The sequence below is a fragment of the Sphaerodactylus townsendi genome, linkage group LG09 (genome assembly GCF_021028975.2).
Source record: "Sphaerodactylus townsendi isolate TG3544 linkage group LG09, MPM_Stown_v2.3, whole genome shotgun sequence".
NCBI classification, from domain to species: Eukaryota; Metazoa; Chordata; class Lepidosauria; order Squamata; family Sphaerodactylidae; genus Sphaerodactylus; species Sphaerodactylus townsendi.
The window spans coordinates 51085802-51107599 of NC_059433.1; the positions used below are offsets into that span (position 1 = coordinate 51085802).

The window sequence follows — 21798 nt, forward strand, 5'->3', positions numbered from 1 at the left end:
ATTTTACTTTCTCGTTGTACTCGTAGACTACAAAACCCGAGAGGCAATATGCTATCATTAAAAAAAAGGCACAGGCGCGTTGCACATTGGGGCATGTAGTCTAGTCTTAATTGTTCCCCTTTATGTGTAAAACTAAAAGGGGAGTGGGGAAGGGAAAGAAATAGAGGGGACGGGAGTGGGTTGAAGAGAGGGTCTCCAGAAGCTCTCGCGAGATCTTTGAGAGCTCTTTCTTTTCTCTGTGTCTCGTGCGGTTTGCTCGCGAGCACGGCTGCCTTGGCTGGGATGTTTTGTACAGTCGCCATTCCCTTGTGTGACGTCATAGTGCATTGTTGTGACTTGCGTAACGGAGCATCCCTCAAGCTGTCAGCTGTGTCGCCGCCGCCGCTGCGGGAGCGCGAGCCCCAGCCGGCCCAGCCCTCCGCCTCCTTGTCTTCCTCCCGCCCCTCCCTCAGGGGTTCTAGAACTCCACGTCACCGTATCATTGTCTGTGCGGGACCCTCCGGCTCCCCCTCCCTCCCCCGTCCCTGCACGTTCCATCCCGCCCCCATAGAACCATCTCAATGAGATGCAAACATGAAAGACAAGAGGAAGAAGAAGGACCACACCTGGGCCGAGGCTGCCCGCCTGGTAGGTGCGACCAGAGCTTTGTGCGCGGGGGGCCGGCCCGCCCGGTTGCTGTTCCCGGGGCAAGTCGGGGAGGAGCCTAGCGCAGCCTGCTCCGGACTCGAGTCCTTTGCATTGTTGCGGTCGGTAGGGGATGCTGGAGTGACTGTGCAAGGCTGGACGTGGGGCAGAGTCAGTTCTTCTCGAGCTTCACGGCAAAGCTAGAGATGCGGGATGGGACTGGAAGCGGCGGCGGCTGCGTTCTCATGGAACGGTGTTCCGTGCAGAAGTCTTGGCATCGGGGGTTCTGTGAGAACTACTTTGTTCAGGGACTGTCTGCATGCCACGTCCTGCAGTGAGGTAGTGAAAAGACCAAGAGGTTACTCCGGGGGCCGGTGGGAGTGAACCTACTGAACACAATGCGGGGATCCCTGGGTGGTGTTGTGTATAAGTCACAGTGAAGCTCCCTTCCCTTCCCTCACCTGACCTAACCACGACCACTTGGGATTCTCCTGCAATAAGCTGAAAGCTGGAGGGCATTATCCCCCCCCCCCCGCCCACGAGCAGTTTCTTATGTGTGGAGTTGTGTGGACTTATCCTGGGACCACAGATAAGCCACTCCCTGCTCACCCTGATTGTGACCTCTCCATAATGATTTCATACATCATCAGAATCAGGGCATATGTAAAGCAGACTGAAGTAGGGGTATTGGTTTCATCCTGAAGACAGTGTGATCATTTCATTTCTATGTGCATGCACACAGGAGAATGGGCACCTCCCTTTGTAATGAAATATGTAGAACCGAGCAATTTCCTGGATAATAGTACAGAAAATGTTATTGGGTGTGTATATACGTGTGTGTTTGCATATGCATGTTTGTGTGTGTGTGAATGAATTACTCAGATAAACTTCTGTAGCATGTACATGTCCAATAAGTATTTACATCTTTTAACAAGCATGTGAGGCATTGCACTCAAGACTCCTTTGTAGCATATATGAGTGTAATATTTGTAACCTCTGCACCCCTCTTCTCCCCCCAACAAAAATAAAGGGATGGGGTAAAAGCCAGGAGCCAGATTGCCCCGGAATGGGTATTAAATGAGTTAGAGCACCACAAAAACTGTAGCATGTATTAGAGGCACTTCAGAACTACAATCTAGGGGGAAAAAACACAGAGACAACATGCATTTGTTAACCCTTTCGAGGCCAAAAATGCCTCTGGAACAGCAAAAAAAGCCCGGAATGGGCATTAAACGAGTTAGAGGTCCACAAAAAACTGTAACATGCATAAGAGGCACTCAAAAACTACAATCTAGAAAAAAATGCATTAAAAACTTGCATTTATTAACCATTTCCAGGCTAAAAATGCCTCCGAAACAACAAAAAAAAGTCCAGAATGTACCGGAACATGCATTAAACGAGTTAGAGGACCACGAAAAACTGTGGCATGCATTAGAGGCACTCTAAAACTACAATCTGGGAAAAAATGCACAAAAAATGTGCATTTATTAACCATTTCCAGACCAAAAATGCCACCAGAACAGCAAAAGAAGCCCGGAACAGCCCGGAAATAGCATTAAATGACCTAGAAGAACACAAAAAACAGTGGCATCCATTAGAGACACTCCACAACTACAACCTAGAACAAAAAATGCGCAGACAACCTGCCTCTCGTACCCTGTTCCAGGCCAAAATGCCTTCAGAACCAGAAAGTGGCCTGGAACAGGCATTAAATGAATTAGAGGACCCCAAAAAACTGATGTACGCATTAGAGGTACTCCAGAACTACAACCTAGAAAAAATAATACAGAGACAACTTGCCTCTCTTACTCTGTTTTGAGCCAAAATGCCTTCGGAGCCAGAAAATGGCCCGGAACAGCCCAGAACAGGCATTAAACGAATTAGAGGGCCACAAAATTCTGTGGTACACATTAGAGGCACACCAGAACTTCAACCTAGAACAAAAAACACAAAGACAACCTTCCTCTCTTATCCCGTTCCGAGCCAAAATGCCATTGGAGCCAGAAAATGGCCCGGAACAGGCATTGAAAAAGCTACAGGGCAACAACATACAGAGGCATGCATTAGAGGCACTCCAGAACTACAACCTAGAACAAAAAACACAGAGACAACCTGCTTCTCTTATCTCGTTCCGGGCCAAAATGCCTTTGGAGCCAGAAAATGGCTCGCAACAGGCATTAAACCAGCTACAGGGCCACGAAAAACTGTGGCTTGCATTAGAGACACTCCAGAACTACAACCTAGAACAAAGAATGCAGAGACAACCTCTTACCCCGTTCTGGGCCAAAATTCCTCAATAGCCAGGAAACGGTCTGGAGTGTCTATAATGCATGCCACAGTTTTTTGTGATCCTGATTTGTTTGATGCCTGTTCTGGGCCGTTCCGGGCCAATCTTCCTTGAGTCTCAATTAACAGACCCTTACTCCATCTCTCCATCTCGCACCTAGGTCTCCGTCACACCCAGATTAAGGTGCTAGTGTGGACAGTACCATTTTTAAACTGGTCTCAAACCAGTTTCAACCCAGTTTAAAGTCTGCAGTGTGGAAGTGACCATAGAGTCCCTTAGTAAGCGAATGCAGCCTTTTACCAAGGGGAAAATTTGGGTGGAGGGGTTGCTGCAGGGAGTTCACTCTTAAAGGTAGAGTTACCATATTCTCAGGGGGTCTTCAGGAGATTATCCTGATGAGCCCCCCCACACCACCCCGGTTTTGTAAGGTTTGGTTCAGGGGGTTCATAACATTGGACATGCAAACAAAATTCTGTGTTGCAAACTACCAAACTGTTGTAAGACAACAAATATGCAAAGTCAGAATTGATTTCTCATTCTAGCCAGGAAAACATCCCATCTTTCAAATTTGTCAGTTTGCAGTGATATAAACAAATTAATTGAAGCACATAAGTATATTTTATTAATTTAATCATTCCTCCTTGTTTGGAGCTATTTTCTTCTTGCAGTTTTGAGCAAAATTAGCATTATGGATGCCATTAACAACAAATTCACGAATATATTTTGAAAGGGAGATCTACATAGTCTAACAAAAAACCATCATGGGATAATGGTAACTTTTTAGCTTTAAAGATAGCCGTGGCAATTTTAATATAACACTCTGCTGCTCTCTTCCACTCCCACCAGATGTGTATAACATTGGCATTGGTACCCAACAATCCCCATTAGCCCCTTGTTTAATTGGTGATTTTTAGAGGGGTTAAGTAACAGTGAAATAGCATTTTTTCAAAAATTTCTTTGGCAGTTTAATTAGAAGTTTAATGCCTGTTCCGAGCCGTTCTGGCTTTTACCCCGTCCCAAAAATAAATTGCATGTCTGTTGCTAAAATGTACAGGAACCTCCCTTTCTGCACAGCACCCTCACATTTTGTGAAACACTGATGGACTTTCTTTGTGTGCCTCAGAGTGTAGCTAAGGTTTCACCTCTCCTCAGACTATCCAGTTACCCTAGTACTCAAAAGCTTACTATTTTTCTAAGAACAATTGTATTCCCCAACTAGGGAAATGTGTGTCTTTCCTCTTTCTTGTCTGTGTTTATGTGATTGTTATACTGTTTTAAAAACCCCATTGGGGGTTCTCTGTGTTACTCCATTGCAGCAGAAGCAAAAGTATCACTTCTGGGTATTTGTCTGGAAGTGATGTCCTGATATTTGTACTGTCACCCACCCAACCCGTTTCTCTCACTGCTCCATTGAGTAAGTGTGGGGGAAGAAGCCTAGGATCAGGATGTTGCCCGCCAGGGGTGGGCAGTTGAAAAACATACCTAGGACACAGCTAAGTGTCCTGTTGCAGAAGATTAGAATTCTTATTATAAATTGGGAGTTGACTACTGATCCCCCCTCCCCCACAAAAAATGTCACTCCCATCAACATTACCCTGGCAGGAGATCAAAAGCTGACTACTATCTGATAGAGGTTATTGGAAAGTCTTCATGGGATCCCTTCCTGTACCTAGTCTTGTCATAATAAACAAGCTTAAATGGGTTGAGAACAGTCAAACAGCTGATTGATAAATCAGTTGCCTCATTATAAATGGCAAATGCCATGAGCAGAATCCGTGAGTGTTTGATCATCCCTGAATACCAAGAGTTTAAGGTCACTTACTATAGTATCAAACTATACAATAACATACCCCCAAATGCTGTCTTAAGAGATAAACAAGTACTAATAATTCTTTACTGTACATGATCTGCTGAATGCAAACATATTTATAAGCTAAAAGAACAGTGATAAAATTGAAGCTAGTATATCGTCACTGGATTGGAAAGAAATACACTGGAGATGTAAGGCACACCCACCAGTATTGATTGGGTTAATTAGAAAATTGAGTATTGTGCATAGATAGCATTAGCTACCTGAGGGAAAGAAGGGAGCCACTTCATTCCACTTGGTAATTACTTTCCTTCTGGATTAATTTTTTGCTCTTTCTGCCTTTTGCCTTAGGGCAAGACAAACAGCTCCCTAGCCACTAGGAGATTGGAGCGGGGAGCTTCCAGAAGAGAGGAAACCCCTTAGAGGGCTAAAAGGGGGCAGGGCAGGAGAAAGATGGTTAGTGTGATGTATGGTCTCAAGTTTGCAGGAGTACTGTTAACTGCATGACAGAAGTAAACAGCTTATAAACAGAAGTCAGAGACACATCTTGTTTGTTCCAGAAGGGTAGCCAAGTCCCTACAGGTCAAGGTGGCCTACCTTGCAGGAGTGTTCAGCAGAAGGTCGCTCACTCATACATCTGAATTAATTAATACTTAGCACCAGGGAAGATTTGATTTAAATCAAATCAGTTTAAATCACAGTGCCCGTTCAAGCCACCCCTGCCCCCGAGGGCCTGGAGACAGAAGGAGGTGGCTCGGATGGACGCTGCCACAGCAGGCTGGCTCCTGGCAGCGCGCTGGCTCTATTTTTAGGTACCTCTTTCATGCCAGCCCAACTCTTCTGAGCTGGGTTGGCGCAGGGGGAGGAGGGTAGTGGGGACGATTTTGCCCCCCTGCCATTGCGCCCAGGGTCATTTGACCCCCTCGTCCCTGTGGGTGGTATGCCACTGCTTTTATGACCTGCTGGTATTATAGATTTTCTCATCCAGGGAGAGAATAATATGGTAAACCTCAAGCTACACACAAAAGATCCCAATACTTATGAAGGGCTCATTCCGCACATGCCGAATAATGCATTTTTAAACTGCTTTCAGTGCTCTTTGAAGCTGTGCGGAATGGCAAAATCCACTTGCAAACAGTTGTGAAAGTGGTTTGAAAATGCATTATTTTGCGTGTGCGGAAGGGGCCAAGTATTCTGCTCAAAAGGTTTCACTTTCATTTTTAGTTCTTGCCCCTCCTTCTTCACAGTTAGCTCCTCCTGTAGATCTATTACACTCCAAACAATCTTCTATTCATTGAACTTCTTGAAATTTAGTAAAGAGATAAGAGGTTGATTCTGTATATATAGATGTACTAAGGAGCAATGGGATTGAGGTCTTTTTTCAACTCTGTATGTTTTTTTTTATAACATTTTTGCTGTTAAGGAACATGTTATCTCTGCAAACACAAATTCATAGTTCTGAGAACTGCAAGACGAAGCATCTGTAATAATACCTTGATAGAAAATGTGCTGAAAATAATCTTACAAAAACCTCTGGAAGAACATGACATTGTGAATGGATTAATGGAATTCATTTACCAAAAATGTTAACATTGGATGAATATACATCCTAATGCGACATAATTAAAACCTCATCTTTATTTCATAATGAATAACCTTTGGACCATAATGCATTTGGAATAGAAAACTGTATTTAGATAGATTCTTTCCTCAAGAAGCATTTTGTTTTAAAAATCTAGTTTAAAAAATCTAGTTTTGAAAAATCCAATTTAAATTTAATTTTTTTTAAAGTCAGCATTTTTATCCATTATGCTTGGCACTTTTTTTGTGATGTCTTAGCTGCACAAGTAGCTATTTTAACATCTTTCATAAACTGAAAACCATGACAGTAACTAGTATACTATACGAGACAGAAGTGTATACCAGAATATCCTAGGTTAAAACGGAGGGTGGTATGTGGGAAGAGGTGGTAAGTGTGCCTTCTGTATGTTGTTGCCACCTGGACCCACAGCTGCTTACTGAAGGTAACAGGATATCTTGAACTGGCCCGATATATATTTATGGTAAGACTCTTCTTTGGGGAACATGAGCCAGACATGGTGGCAGATCAGTCCAAAGAGTAAGGCAGGAAGCAGGCCACAGTGATGTGGGGATCAGTGATGTATTTGTCTATTGGGTGGTCATACTGCAAATCAAGAATTGTGATGGGTTTGATATGGGTTATGAGGCATAGAGAAACCCAAGTGCTTGTATATGGTCCAGGCTTGTACATGGTATATTCGCCTTTTTTTGCTAACATTTTTTTTTACCATTTATTTAATTTGGAATTAGAAATTTTTCCAAGTCAAACTTTCCTGGAAAAGTCATACCACTGGTAAATAGGTTTGCTACCTTTGGGTTGGGAAATACCTGGAGATTTTGGGAGTGAAGCAGGGATGTAGGTATAACATTTTTATGGGGTGGGTTTGGGGGCGGGGCTCAGGGGGCGGGGCCCCACCTCCCCAAGCCCCACGTCCAGCCTGCAAGCCTGCTGGAGCCTGGGAAAGAAAGTCTCGCCTCTTGCAAAGCAGGTCTCGCAAGAGTCGAGGCTTTATTTTCCAGGTTCTGGCTGGCTTACAGCTAGCAAGCGTGCAATGCGGGCTGTGCCTGTGTGGGCGCACAGGAGCGTCCGCTCCCGCCAGACATGCAATGGGTGGGGGGTTTAAACCCAAGGACCCTCCTTACCTACATCCCTGGAGGGAAGCTTGAGGGGGGTGCGATTTGGGGAGAGGAGCGGAGTGCAGCAAAGGGAACTCAACCAGGTATAATGCCATAGAGTCCATCTTCCAAAGCATCCATTTTCTCTAGATGAGTTGACCTCTGTTACCTGGAGATAAGTTGTAATAGTGGGAGATCTCCAGCTATCACCTGGAGGTTGACAGCCCTTCTGGTAGAGATACTACTGTGTGAGGCTTATTTGAAGCAGGACTGCCCAACACCTTGCATGAGTTCCGTGGGAGAGTGTGAACAGTGCAAGTCCAGGACATCAGTTGATTGCTAGCAATTGTGTGCAAAGGACGGTGGGGTAAGATTTAGAGGCTGCTGGGAAATGTTGTTGATTACGCATTTGCAGTAAGCAGAATGTTTAAGAGTCTGTGAAGAATTGGCATACCAGGGCATTTCTTGCCTGGTGGGCTGAAAAAGATTGAAGAAAGATGAACCTCCTTGTCTCCCTGAGTAATATCAGCATGACTATATTAAATATTGCTCTTAGGCTAAATTTCAATCTAAAGATTTGCTTTATGTCAGTACTATATTTCATATAGACAATGAATGGAAACTTTTGGCTGTAATTCATCTTGAACGGATCTTTTTTTAAGCAATGAAGAGGGAATTCTTTTTCTTTTTTATTCTTTTCTATCCCGTTTATCTTTCTTGTTGTGTACTATGCAGTTGGACGTGGCACCCTTTGGACTTCCTTAACCTGCAGTAGTGAAAGTAACCACTTGAACAGGTGGCAGCTGTAATAATAATCTGTGGGGGCACCTAGGGCAGAATTAGGAAACTCTTATCCCCCTGTTTGTTTTTACTTCTGACTTGTATGGAATTCTTAATACTGGTAGAACAGTTCTTATTAAACAGTGTATGTTTCACTTCTCATGATCCTCTACCTGTGCAGCAGCACAACTCCTCCTTCAGGTTATCAAACCTTCTTGCAATATATTCATGAACGTCTCCAAGTTGTCTGAAAGAAACAATTCTTGCATTCACCCAGGCCTTTGTAACCATAAAGTTGCCTGGAAGGTTATTCTTCAATTTCTATGAAAATAAGGCTATCAGTGATAGGAAGTCTAATCCATACATTAAAATTTGTTTGGAAGATATCCTGAATTTAGTATTCCAAATTTTATGTTCCAAGTTATTCCAAATTCAACAGAAAGGTGCGGTCCTCTGCAAATATTCTTGTTCTGTTGAGTTGTAGAGGACTTACCTACCGTATATACTCGTGTATAAGTCGACCCGCATATAAGTCGAGGCACCTAATTTTACCACAAAAAACTGGGAAAACTTATTGACTCGCATATAAGTCGAGGGTGGAAATGCAGCAGCTACTGGTAAATTTCAAAAATAAAAATAGATACCAATAAAATTACATTAATTGAGGCATCAGTAGGTTAAATGTTTTTGAATATTTATTTCAAAGAAAAACAGCAAAATAGCTCTGTAAGTGGAAAAGAGGGTCAGCAAAAAACAATATGGTCTCAACAATAACTTTAAAAGTACAAAAACCTTAGCTCAACCAGCAATCAAGCTAAAACACAAGAGTTAAAATCCTTCAAAACTGGATTTTTGGTCAGGGGAGGAATGTTTATGTTAGCAGTAACAACATTTCACCGTATCTTTAGGAGACCCTCCTGATGATACCCTGTTTCCCTGAAAATAAGACATCCCCCGAAAATAAGACATAGTAGAGGTTTTGCTGAAGTGCTAAAGCATCCCCCAAAAGTAAGACGTAGCAAAGTTTGGAAGCATGCCCGTCAAACAGAACATCAGAGCATGCAGCTGTGGAGTGGAAAAATAAGACATCCCCTGAAAATAAGACATAGCGCATCTTTGGGAGGAAAAATTAATATAAGACACTGTCTTATTTTCAGGGAAACACGGTACCACCCAGGTTTGGTGAAGTTTGGTTCAAGGGGTCCAAAGCTATGGACCCTTAATCTGTAGCCCCATCTACTGTTAGCTCCCATTGGAAACAATAGGGGATGGGGGCACCCCCTTTGGGGGTCCATAACTTTGGACCCCCTAAACCAAACTTTACTAAACTTAGGTGGTGTCATCAGGAGAGTCTTGAAAAATCCCTGAAATTTTGGTGCCATAGCATAAAAACTGTGCCCCCTGGCTGCCGACAAAGTAAAAACCTTAAAATATTTTTTAAAATACACCTGACTGGCGTATAAGTCAAGGGGGGCTTTTTCAGCAAAAAAAATGTGCTGAAAAATTCGACTTATTTGCAAGTATATATGGTAATTTGAACTTCATGACAGTATGTCTTCTTGGTAATTTTCAGAATTCCACAGCCGTACAATTTCCACCTACAATTTGCATCAGATAGTTGAAAATAAAATATTCTTGTACTAAGCTCCTGTTCCTGATAAGTGTGATGGCTGCCTTAATAGATGTTTTTTAGCCCCGTCTGTAGTAGGTCCATTTAAGCTTGAAAACTTCAGACGCTGATAGCTGTTGGGCATCTTCAGTACACAGACCTACATGTGTCACGAGCCATTGAACCAGGTTGTGAACAGAGTTGTCCAGTTCTTGCCTGGAGATAGTGCTGATATTTTTAATGCTCTAGGACAGCAAGACAGGATGGAAGATGCTGAATCTACTGTTCCTTTCCTGAATCATTTCCACTGCCCATTTGCTTCCCTATCTGCTGTGGTCTCCCCTGGAGTCCTGCTGGCCTCATCAGGCAGGGGAAAGTAGTGAGCAAGGTAGTTGGTGAATGAGCAGGATGGAAGATGTAGCAGATATACCCTGTCATGGTACCTGAGGTAATTTAAAGGTAGAGACAGACTCTGGACATGAATTCATCATGTCTGCTTCAAACGACTGCTGATCCACGGAAATCTTTTAGAGATTTATTTTAAAATATATTATTGTTATTTTATAAAATTGCTAGAAATGAAGTGAGGTTGCTTAGACATTGTTAAAATGTCAAAATAATATAAGGCATATTGAACAACTAAATAATATAAATTATAGGACTTTTACAACTTTTCTTTGATTCAGTCAGTGATCAAAAAGAGACGGGAAAAGGGAGGAGGGAAGGAAGGCAAGGGGAAAGGGAGAGGACAAGTGAGAACAACAGGTTTATTTTTACAACCCAGAACAATGAAAAATTAAAGCAAAGTGAAATCATTGCTACTTCACCACTAGAAGTGTGTGAATAGTGAACTGGTGTGTTCTGGTGTGAGTCTGCCCTCTGCCAAACACATTGAAATCCACTTTTGTATCAGACTATCCAATTTCCTGCTGTAGTTAAATCTTGATGCACCCATTAGTGTAGTATTTCCTTTAGCGGGTCATAAACTGTCTTCTGTTCAATGTAAAATAAAATGTATTGCTGCTTCTACCTAATCAAAATAACTTATAATTTGAAAATCTCTTCCATGGTTTCTAACTAGTTAAAAGCGCTCTTAATTTCTGTGAGCGCTTTCTCTCTCTCGTGTTATTTAATCTACACATTTATCAGGTAATATAACTGTTCAAATGCAATTTCATCTCTTTTCTGTTTTGCTGAGATAATATAGCTGAACTAAAACATATAGCAGAAAGGGAATATTTCATGCTGTGTCTTCCTATTTGAAGACCACATATGAAAGGCAAAACCAAGACAGTAAATTTTGTATAGCTAGAGCTTTGGCTTTAATTCCTTTGACTTTTATCTCAAGTGTTGACTCTTGCCACTATAAATAGCATTTAAACTATTGTGAAAGAAGTTTCATGCTGTTATAAAACGGGTTTGATTTGACTTGGTTTTACTATGCTAAGGACTTCTTTGTTGTTGGTTTAACATAGACCTGCTATTTTCATATTTATTCTGAGTTAATTCTCTTTTAGACATGAGGAAGTACTGCTTCTTTAGGAGGGTTTGATGGCTTTTCTCTTTGATTTGATCAAGGCTGCTTTACTTTTTAAAAAAATGCTGTTGGCTTTTGTGTTTGTTCGGTTTTTTTGGTCTGGCACGGTGGTGCATATTTTATTTTTATTTTATTTTTGCAAAGTGCAGCTAAATAAACACAGCCATTCATGTTTTACAGTTATTAACTTTTACTGGTGGTGTCTTTCAGATGTTTGTCTTAAACCTGATATATAAATATGAGATGAACTGAATTCAGTCATTTATAAGGTTGCTAACTTAAATAGGAATTGTGGAAATTAATAGTATAATTGGGTGTTCTTTCTGTATGCTTTAGCTGAGGTGCTATAGGTTTAACTGTCTCACTGCAGAGGTTCTCAGATCTTTGTTGTGAGATAAACTCTGAACTTCTAAATGGGGAGGGATGCATCCTGGCAATATAAGGCCATGTGCAGTATGTTTGGAGGGAGCCATACTGAAAGCTTCAACCTGTATACTCTTCTTGGGAGCAGCAGTGGCATTGTAGTTAAGAGCAAGTGCACTCTAATCTGGAAAACCAGGTTTGATTCCCTGCTCAGCCATTTGAGCTGTGCAGGCTTATCTGGAGAACTAGATTAGCCTTTGTACTCTGGGTGACCTTGAGCTAGTCACAGCTCTAAGGAGTTCACTCACCTCACAGGGTGTTTGTTGGGGGGGGGAGGGAAAGGAGAGCCCCTTTGAGTGTCCTACAGGAGAGAAAGGGGGGGTATGAATCCAAACTTCTTCTTCTCCTCCCCCCCCCCTCCTCCTCAAGAATCCTAAATGAATCACAAGAAACATAAGGATATTGTTGTGAAAAAGTGGGATATAAATCTAATAAATAAATAAGTGGAAAGCATCAGGCATTGTATTCCATAAGGTTTGGATCATAAAAGAGAAAGAATGTTGATTTTTTCCCCCATTTTTAGATTGGCACCCACAGTAAGCTCTGCTCAGATGAGCAAATTCATGGCAAAGCAAAGGGGGAGAGGCGGTCTCACATGTCTAGACCAAGGCCATGAAGTGTATGATAACAAAGATGTTAAATTGAACCCAGCAACTGATTGGTAGCCAGTGGAGTGACTGCAGAATGCGAGTAATATGCGTGTTCCATCTAGCTCCTGATAATAGCTGGGCCATGACATTCTTTTGAGAGGAGACAGATGTACAGTGTATAACAGTGGTGTAGTTTCAATGTTACTGTCATGGATCGAGGTAGCCAGATAGTCATATCAAGGTAGGGGTCATTATCTGGGCTAAGCTACACTGGAAGATAGCCTCTCTTTTTTGTAGCTGCATTAACTTTTTTTCTCCAGCAAAAATGCTGGGTCCAGCATATTCCTAAGGCTCTTAACTCAGTCAACAAGGTTCAGCTGAAATCAATCAAAAGTAGGGAGAACAGTGTCCTGCAAGATCTCCACCTTCTAACCACAATTACCTCTGTTTAGGATGTGATTGCTCTTAGTCAGTCTACAGCAGCTGCCAGATAGGACCTCTACTGCATCACCTGGAGATTAGAGCTGGTTTCTGTTAATAAGGTCTGATGCTTGCAGTGAAGTCCATGGCACTCAAGTGCTAAGTTCGTGATGCACTGTGGAACAGTGAGAAACAAGTGAAGGCATCATTAGTGAGAGTCAGGATTAAGTGTGAAGTGTGAGGAAGACTCAGAGTTGAGTGGAACCATAGTAAGTAGTGTATTCAAGTAAGGAGAACTAAGAGAGTATGGAGCAGAACATAATGCAAGGATAGAAATGGTGTTCACCATAAGATGATGACTTGAGTATTAGGTCTCATGCTATTTTTTACACAAAAGTCTTTAACTGGAAGCTTTTATGTTCATTGTCCATTAAGAGGAATCATTTTAGGTCCAATGGGTAGATCTGTGATTGGAAAATAAACTCTTTTTTGAAGAAAACCTGCAGGGGCTACTGAGCTTCCTCAAGTGGTAGTAAAATAACAAATGAGTATTGTGGCCTACCTTGTCAGTTGTATCATGAAGTATTAAAGATTCTATAATCTTTATTGTACCACAAGACTATTTCTTATTTTGACTTCAACACAAAGTTATCATGGGATGTTCTAGAGCAGTGGTACTCACTCTAGAGCTACATGTGGCTCTTCTAGTTTTGGTTCCTGGGGATTTGCTTTGTACTTCTAATGGCATGCTGGCCCCTTCCGCACACGCAAAATAATGCGTTTTCAAACCACTTTCACAACTGTTTGCAAGTGGATTTTGCCATTCCGCACAGCTTCAAAGAGCACTGAAAGCAGTTTGAAAGTGCATTATTCTGCATGTGTGGAATGAGCCGCTGAGAAATAAATGAACACAACAAACAAATTAGTGGAATTTAGTTTTGTTGAACTGAAAACACATTTGGTTATTTAAGTTATATATTTAATTTTAATAATTATATTTAATATTATTTGGTAATATTCGGGGCAAACAGTAGTTATGTGACTGCTATAATTGAAGTTGATTTCAAATGTGGCTCTCACTAGGCCATAGAGAAAGCACCTCTGCTAGAGCCGAAAAACTTTAAGTCCTCATTACATGTGGTACTAGGACTGGGCACAGTAGCAGGAATCTTCCATACAGCTGCCTCATTTCCTCCAGTTCAAGAGTAGTTCTAAGGATGAAAGGGGCCAGGAGAGCATGCTTGTCAACACTGTGGACATTGTGCACAGGACTTTCAACCATAAAAGCTCTGATAATCAAATGAAATTGTATGGATGAAGAACATAATGAGATTGTCAAAGGCTTTCACGGCTGGATTCAACTGGTTGTGGTGGGTTTTCCGGGCTGTGTGGCCATGGTCTGGTGGATCTTAGTCTGGTGGAACAAGATCCACCAAACCAGAGCCACACAGCCCGGAAAACCCACCACAACCAACAGAATGAGAGTTCTTTCCAGACCAATCCGGGGAAAGCTGTGTCCTATTCGTGAGGTAAAAGTACAAGTTTCTGCAAGTTTCCTCATTGCTCCTTTGTGCACTTGGTTTCAGAATAATGTGATGGTGTGAATAATCTGATGGTCTGGATGTATCCTAATATTATCAAAGGAAGAGAGCTTTTATCTTTATGATGCTGTCATAAACAAAGGTTTCTGAAAGCCACACAATGATAACAGTGTACTCATGGCAAAGAACTACTTCTTGAGAAATATTTTTAATGGGTATCTGTTTAGTCTAACATCACAAGGCAAAGATGTGTCTGACCAAAAAACCCTGTTTGTCTATTTATTTGATTTGTATCCCTTCCTTTCCCAGGCTCAGGGAAGCGAATGATATAAAAATATACAATAACATTAAAACACATAATACAAATTAAAACATTATCAATTAAAATTTCAATCGGTGCTCCAGTTATTTAATTTCATTCACAATCACATATCCCAGGATAACCAACCAAGGAGGGAAAGACATAAGAAAAAACAGTCAAACAAAAACAGGAGAACCTAAACCAAAACAACTAAGGGAATGGAATAAATAAAAGTACTAAAAAGGATAGGGGTAGGGTTACGATTAGGGAGAGCAGCAATGATGTAACCTTTGCTGCCTCAGCCACAGACCTGGTGGAATATCTCTGTCTTACAGGCTTTGTGGAATTGAATCTGATCCCACTGGACCTAGGACTCAGTTGTCAGAGAGTTCCACTGAAAAAGCTCTGGCTCTCATTGTGATCAGCTAGACCAGGGGTAGGGAACCTGCGGCTCTCCAGATGTTCAGGAACTACAATTCCCATCAGCCCCTACCAGCATGGCCAATTGGCCATGCTGACAGAGGCTGATGGGAATTGTAGTTCCTGAACATCTGGAGAGCCGCAGGTTCCCTACCCCTGAGCTAGACGCTTTTAGAGCCAGGGACCACCAGATGTTTCCAGTAGAATGTAATTCCCTCCAGGGGTTGTATTGGGAAAGGTTGTCCGGACTTCTCAATCAGACAGAATTTCCTTCCATTTAGAGCAGTGGTTCTCAACCTGGGGATCAGGACCCCTTTGGGGGGTCGAACGGCCCTTTCACAGGGGTCGCCTAAGACTCTCTGCATCAGTATTCTCCATCTGTAAAATGGATAAATGTTAGGATTGGGGGTCACCACAACATGAGGGACTGTATTAAAGGGTTGTGGCATTAGGAAGGTTGAGAACCACTGATTTAGAGAGTAAGGGAGAGCCAGCATGTGTAGTGATTAAGAGCAAAGGACTCTAATCTGGAGAACCAGTATCAATTCCTTACCGCTCCACATGAAGCCTGCTGAGTGACCTTGGGCCAGCCACAGTTCTCTCAGAATTCTCTCAGCCCAGGTGGAGGCAAATAATGGCAAGCCACTTTTGAAAGTCTCTTGCCTTGAAAACTTGTATGTGGTCTCTATAAGTGAGCTGTGAATAGCATTTCCCCCCACCAGAGAATAAGGAATATATAAGGAATAAAGATTATATCTATCTGGATGGAGAATAACATCCATCTGAAAGGAGAATAACAGTACTGTATCAAAGGCTATGAAAAGTGTGAAGTAAAATTCGGATATGTCTACCAGCTACCTGTGATCAGTGGGGAACAGTCCCGTATGAGGAAGGGAAAGTTAGACTGTCAGTCCATACTGAAAGAGCTGCATATCCTTTGTGACTGTGGTTTTTTTAAATTTTTACATTTATATCCTGATTTTTGGCTTATATGAGACACTCAGGGCATACATATTTGCTTTCAACCGTGGAATACTATCAATCAGTCATATTGTGTGGCAGATTAATACACTAATTGCTGACTCCGTAAGCATTTGTTTTCACCCACGCTACGTCTTGGGATCTGGCCATGTGGGTCTTCCTCAAGGCTTTTGCCTATGGCCCCTTCCGCACAGGCAAAATAATGCGTTTTCAAACCACTTTCACAACTGTTTGCAAGTGGATTTTGCTATTCCGCACAGCTTCAAAGAGCACTGAAAGCAGTTTGAAAGTACATTATTCTTCATGTGCGGAATGAGCCTGTTATATGTGCCACACCAAGAGCTTGCTGTGGTAAAAATCACTATGCGAATTCCACAATCATGATGATGTGTCCTAATTTTCATTTAGCTATGTTAAAAAAAAAGTTAGGAGAAATGTATATGTAGAAAAAGCTGGACTTCACTGATGAATCAAAATGAATATGCCTTCATTTTTGCATTGGAATATAATGTTTTTAATCCTGCTTGAGAATTTTATGAGCAGCTCCCAGCTGTACCTAGAGTATTACATTGACTCTAACACATGCCATTTAAATCCTGCGTCCCTGCTTTTAAACACTATTATCTTATTTCATGTACAGTAGATACTGATTTATCTCCTGTGACATTAATCATCTTATAGCAAGGAATAGAGTAACTTGAATGCCCTCCCCCTCCTCGTTTATAAAGATAAATGTCATAACATGATGGCTGATCTTTGTTATGACACTAACCATTACACATTTAACAAATGTAGCAAAATACCACTGACAGCTTGAAAAGCATCCATGTGTGTGGAGCATTCTTGCAGTTCATGCCTCTTGTTCAAAACTCTCACCTGTCATATTTAGTTTCTGAGCATTTTAAGTAGTAGATTTGCTCTGCGTCAGCAAACAAAAATAATTGCCTGATGGTATAATGTCATAGTTCTGTTACTTAATGATTAGCAGATCAGCACTGTTGTGCCTTGAGGACAAGGGTTCTAGTGAGATCCTGTAGGTGAACATGTGGAGAAAACAGTGGATCTTCAGGGCCAGAACTTAGAGGGCAATGTTTCTAAGATGAGTGAAAACACCAACAACTGCCTATGTCTAGCTATGTCAGAATGTCTAGCTGAAAATAAAGCCCATGTGTCTTAGGACACCCTGAGTCGGACTCTAGCTTTGTGTAACACAGTTTGCAGAGCTGTTCATAATTAGGTCTGTGCACACTCAGAGGGTTCATTCACGTAAGAAGCTGCTAGAAGACAGAGGCAGTAGCAATTATGGTGAAGGCTGACCAAGGAAGCAACCCATCCCCATCTTGCTTTGAGTACTGAGGGAATGCATGGAAGAAGAAAAAAGGAAGAAGGCAGAAAGGGTTGTCATGTGCCCCGAGAGCCCAGAGGTTTTGGAACATCAGGCTTACATCAGGAATATTTCTAGACCTGCTTTAAGAATCATCACTATATATTTTAAATAGAAAAAATCTGAAGTCATAAAATAGTTCAGGGTATTGGCATTACAAAATAGATCAGTATCCTTTCTAAAACTGCAGGCAGGTATTTTCTTTATAAGCAGCTGCTCCTGTTTTCTGATCATGGTCCCCAAATATATTAACTAATGAAGATGGGAATGAAAAATGAAACATTTTGGATTGGTACTGGAAAGCAAGATGCTAAAATCCTTTTCTGTGATTCAGTGTCTCTTCATTCTTTTCTAATGTAGATTATACTTTTGTTTAGCCAGCAAATGGTGATAACAGATGTGTCTTCTGAGATGTTCAAATTACATTCTTGCTTCACTGTCTGCTATCAGTACCTAACAGCACTGATCATAGCACAGAACATGTTGTGTTTATGAATTAAATGAAAAATCCAGAAAAGATATTTCAAGAAGAGAAACAGCAGTAGGACTTTATTTGATGTTATTTTATAGGGGGAAAAACATCTTACAATCTTTCTCCTGTCGGTTTTCACATTTGAAATATTAAAACCATGATACTAGGCACGCTTACTAGCAAGCGAGTTGCATTGAAACAGTGTGACAGTTTCAAATAAATGGCTGAGATCCAAACAGTCTATTTTAGGTATGCCCAAGGCTTTCAGCCTGCCAAATAGAATTTAATATGTTTTTCTGTATGCATTTAAGTTTACTATGAGGAATTTAGGTTGCCAATACTACACACGCTTATTTGGAAGTAATCCAAATGAAACTTGGTGGAAATGACTGTGGAGTAAACGTGCATGGGATTACAATATAATATTTTGAAGGTAATCATTTAAAGGGAGGGAAGATGCCATGGTATATCCTGATCTTATTAGATCTCAGAAGCTATTCAGAGTTGGTATTTGGATGGAAAACCACAAATAAGACTCTGCAAAGGAAGGTAATGGCAAACCACCTTGAATTCTTACTTGCTTTGAAAACGTCTTGCTGTGGTCACCACCAGATGGTTCTGACTTGATTTCACAAAGATATGTAAGTAAATTGTTTTACTTTGGCACCCACAGTAGAAACACAGCAATGGGTGGTGAACAAGGAAGACTGTTTGGGACTCTTTTGCACGACATGTCATCTAATGGATAATGCTGTGCTTAAAAGTGCGCAATGGACACTGATACTGGCTATACACACATGACCACATGATGTGTATTGGATTAGACAGGTGTGGTTGAATGGATCACTTGCTAATGAGTCCTTGGTATAGGAAAGATAGTAACATTAACTTGGATTCACCTGGGGATTTTGAGGGAACTGGCTGAACTGAAGATACCTTCAACATTGGGAGGGGATATCAAAAGGACAGCTGTTCTCCTGGCTGTACTATCCTTAACCAATTTGGCAGTCACCTCCATGGCCCATTCACACTCTGCCTTAGTGGGTAAGATATGAGTTTGGGAGGTCCTACTGCAAGAAACTAGGGTCCCCTTTTGTGGAATATGAATTAGTTAGGGACCAAGGAGCAATGGAACCTGAAGACCTTTGTATGCTTAGCTGTGTACACAAACCTGTTCATTTAAATAGAAAGAGCAGTTAATTGGGTCACTTCCTGACAAAGGCACTGGCTTTCTGCCACCCTTCTTGGGTACCTTCACTGATGGCCCTGTAACAACACCTCCATTTTGTGAGTCATGCACTTGCCCCACACCTTAAAGAGACAGAGGCTTTTCACAAGTATCTGGGCAACTGACAGAGTTGGCAAGGGTCCCAACAATCCCCCTCCCACAGTGACCCCAAGCAGGCCTTCAGCACACAACATGCAAAGGGTGCCCTCACCTTGGAAGGGGCACAGGTAGAGGCTGAGGACAGTCTGTTCAATCATGGGTGACCTGCACTCACTGATGGCTGCACCTGCCAACAGGCCACCCAAGCTGTTGAGGGCATTCCCAGAACCATTCCTGTTAGCATTGGTACAGAAGGGAAGGTTGCTGAGGTAGGATGTCATGTGGGGCTACTGCCAACAGGTGTGACAGCAGCCTGTCAATCTGCACCTATCGTTCCCTGACTTTCGTTGCAACAACAAGCAGCCACCATCACATGCTGCCAGCCTTTCCATGCACTGGGGACCCTGGAGAAGGCTTCCCTTCACTTATGGCAGGTCTGCAGCTTCTTTCACTCAATCACAGCACATATGGAAGAGAGAGTGGAAGGATGGGCTGAGTTGGCTGCAGACCCCAGGCATGAGTCCAGGCAAGGTGGCATCATCCCCTATATCATCAGGAGCACCAGCAATTAACACACCCCACTCTGGAGGTTGCTGCCTGTCTCATCCACTTCTACTTTTCCTATTGCCCACTACGCTGCCATCTGAAGACATTGAGTCTGTCCACTACATAGGATCACCCTCAGCTGCTGGTCCTGGAGATTCTGTGATGCCCAGTGTCTGCAAGAAGACTGACCCGGCCACTACAATTCATCTCAGAGACAGGGCATGGATATGGTCCACAGAAGCAGCTGTGGAGATCGTGGAAAAATGCCCTGGCATGTGGGGAAAGGGAGTGGAAGCTCAGTCCATGTGGGCACTTGTAACATTCTGCTCTGGAGCCACCACTCAGACTCACTGTTACCTTATCTCTGTCACCTCCCAGGTCAGCAGCCTGGGCCCTTTGGCCCTCCTCTCTGTTGCTGAACTCCCTTTCCTCCAGGCTTGGCACAAGGGGATGAAGATCTGGGTAATCCCATCCTGGGTCTTGGATGACCGACCCACTGGGATAGATGGCATGGCCAGTTTGAGAGCCAGTGTGGCATAGTGGTTAATCTGGAGAATTGAGTTTGATTTCCCATTGTTCACCCATTGTTCAACATGAGCAGTGGACTCCTGTGCATGAAGTCTTCTGGGTGACTTTGGGCCAGTCACAGTTCTCTCTTAGCCCCACCTACCTTACAAGGGGAGAGGGATTGTAAATTGGATTAGGATTCCTTAAAGGTAGGAGACAGTGGGGTGTAAAACCAACTCTTCTTTTTCTCCTCCTCCCTGAACCTTGGGGTCACTTCCTGACAAAGGCACTGGCTTTCTGCCACCCTTCTTGGGTACCTTCACTGATGGCCCTGTAACAACACCTCCATTTTGTGAGTCATGTACAGGGGGGAGGGCAGGTCTCAAGAAGTAACGGGGGCATGAGAGTTTGGGGTGGCAGTGAAAGTGGCTCTGCTTCAGGGATGAGGGGCTGGCAGGACTCAGTCATTCAACAGTTATCACAAAAGACCATCACCGCAGGTGGTATCTCCTGGTGATCACTTGGGCTATGTTTGCAGGCCCTTCTAGCCACGTTCCCAGTATCTCCCACAGCCATGCTAGCACAGGGACCTGCACCTCAGTTGTGCTGACACATGGCCACTGCGGGGCTATGCCAGTGTCCAAGAGCAGCAGAATGGTGATGGGGATCTGCACTGGTGTGAGTGACCCTTACACCAGCCTAACTTGAAGAAATGTCAGGATAAGGGCATTGTGTTTCCTGAGTGTATTCAGCCCCCACCCCCGGGACTGTCCTTTTTTTTCAGCGTAACACAGATGGGGTTGTGATATTTGAATTACATAGTCCCTTGACTATGGTTAGAAGGTTAAAGTTGTCGTTTAACATTCATATATTAGAGAATATTAGAAGAAATTGTTGATAGTGATTCATATTTGCTAACAATGGAGGTATAATTGGAAGGTACTGGAAACTAATGGGGTACAATTGTCACTTTGTTTAAAATGTAAAAAAAAGATTAAGCATGTTGTACTGGAAACATCGCTCTAGTATATTAAAGAAATAAAAGATTCCAGTGAATTAGAAATTGTTAAAGAATTAGAAATCCAGACCTCTTCCCAGACAGTGCTAGGGGCCACTGTTTGAACAATAATTGATAGGTATCCCCACTTTGCTCTCTAGGTAACCTTGAGGCAGTCATTCCTTCTCAGTGAAACCTATTTTGAGAATTATTGCAATTATAAAATGGGGAGGAAAAGACTACTTACACCAGCCTGAGTTCTTTGGAAGAAGGGTAGAATAAAATGTAACTGATAAAAGGAAGTAATCCTCTGCTCTTGTATACATAGAGAAAAAGCTACAATTTATATATGTGTTCCTTTTATACGTATTGCAAGGAAGCTGTCCTTGAATAAAAAGTTGCCTTTGATTAGGAAGTTTTAAAATGTTTTATTCTGTGAGCTACGTATGTTGCATTTGTCAGATGATGACAAGGCTCAGCCTTTCCTGCTCTCTCATGTTAGCATGAAAGTACTCCTGGATCCACTGATATAACAAAACCTTCAT

The 21798-nt window shown here is 42.3% G+C and overlaps 1 protein-coding gene across 4 annotated transcripts in view; it reads left to right on the plus strand.

Annotated features, from left to right (window-relative positions):
* The first annotated feature begins 318 nt into the window (after nucleotides 1–318).
* ASXL3 (ASXL transcriptional regulator 3) overlaps nucleotides 319–21798 on the plus strand; it is a 124640-nt gene continuing 103160 nt past the window's right edge. For 3 of the 4 annotated variants that reach the window (XM_048507519.1, XM_048507517.1, XM_048507518.1), the window contains exon 1: nucleotides 319–627. Coding sequence is in view for 2 of the 4 variants with exons in the window: in XM_048507517.1 (XP_048363474.1) it covers nucleotides 574–627 (54 nt within the window). In the remaining 2 variants the exon portion in view is untranslated. Of the gene's footprint in view, nucleotides 632–21798 lie in introns of all 4 variants that reach the window. The other variant, XM_048507520.1, reaches the window with a different exon arrangement.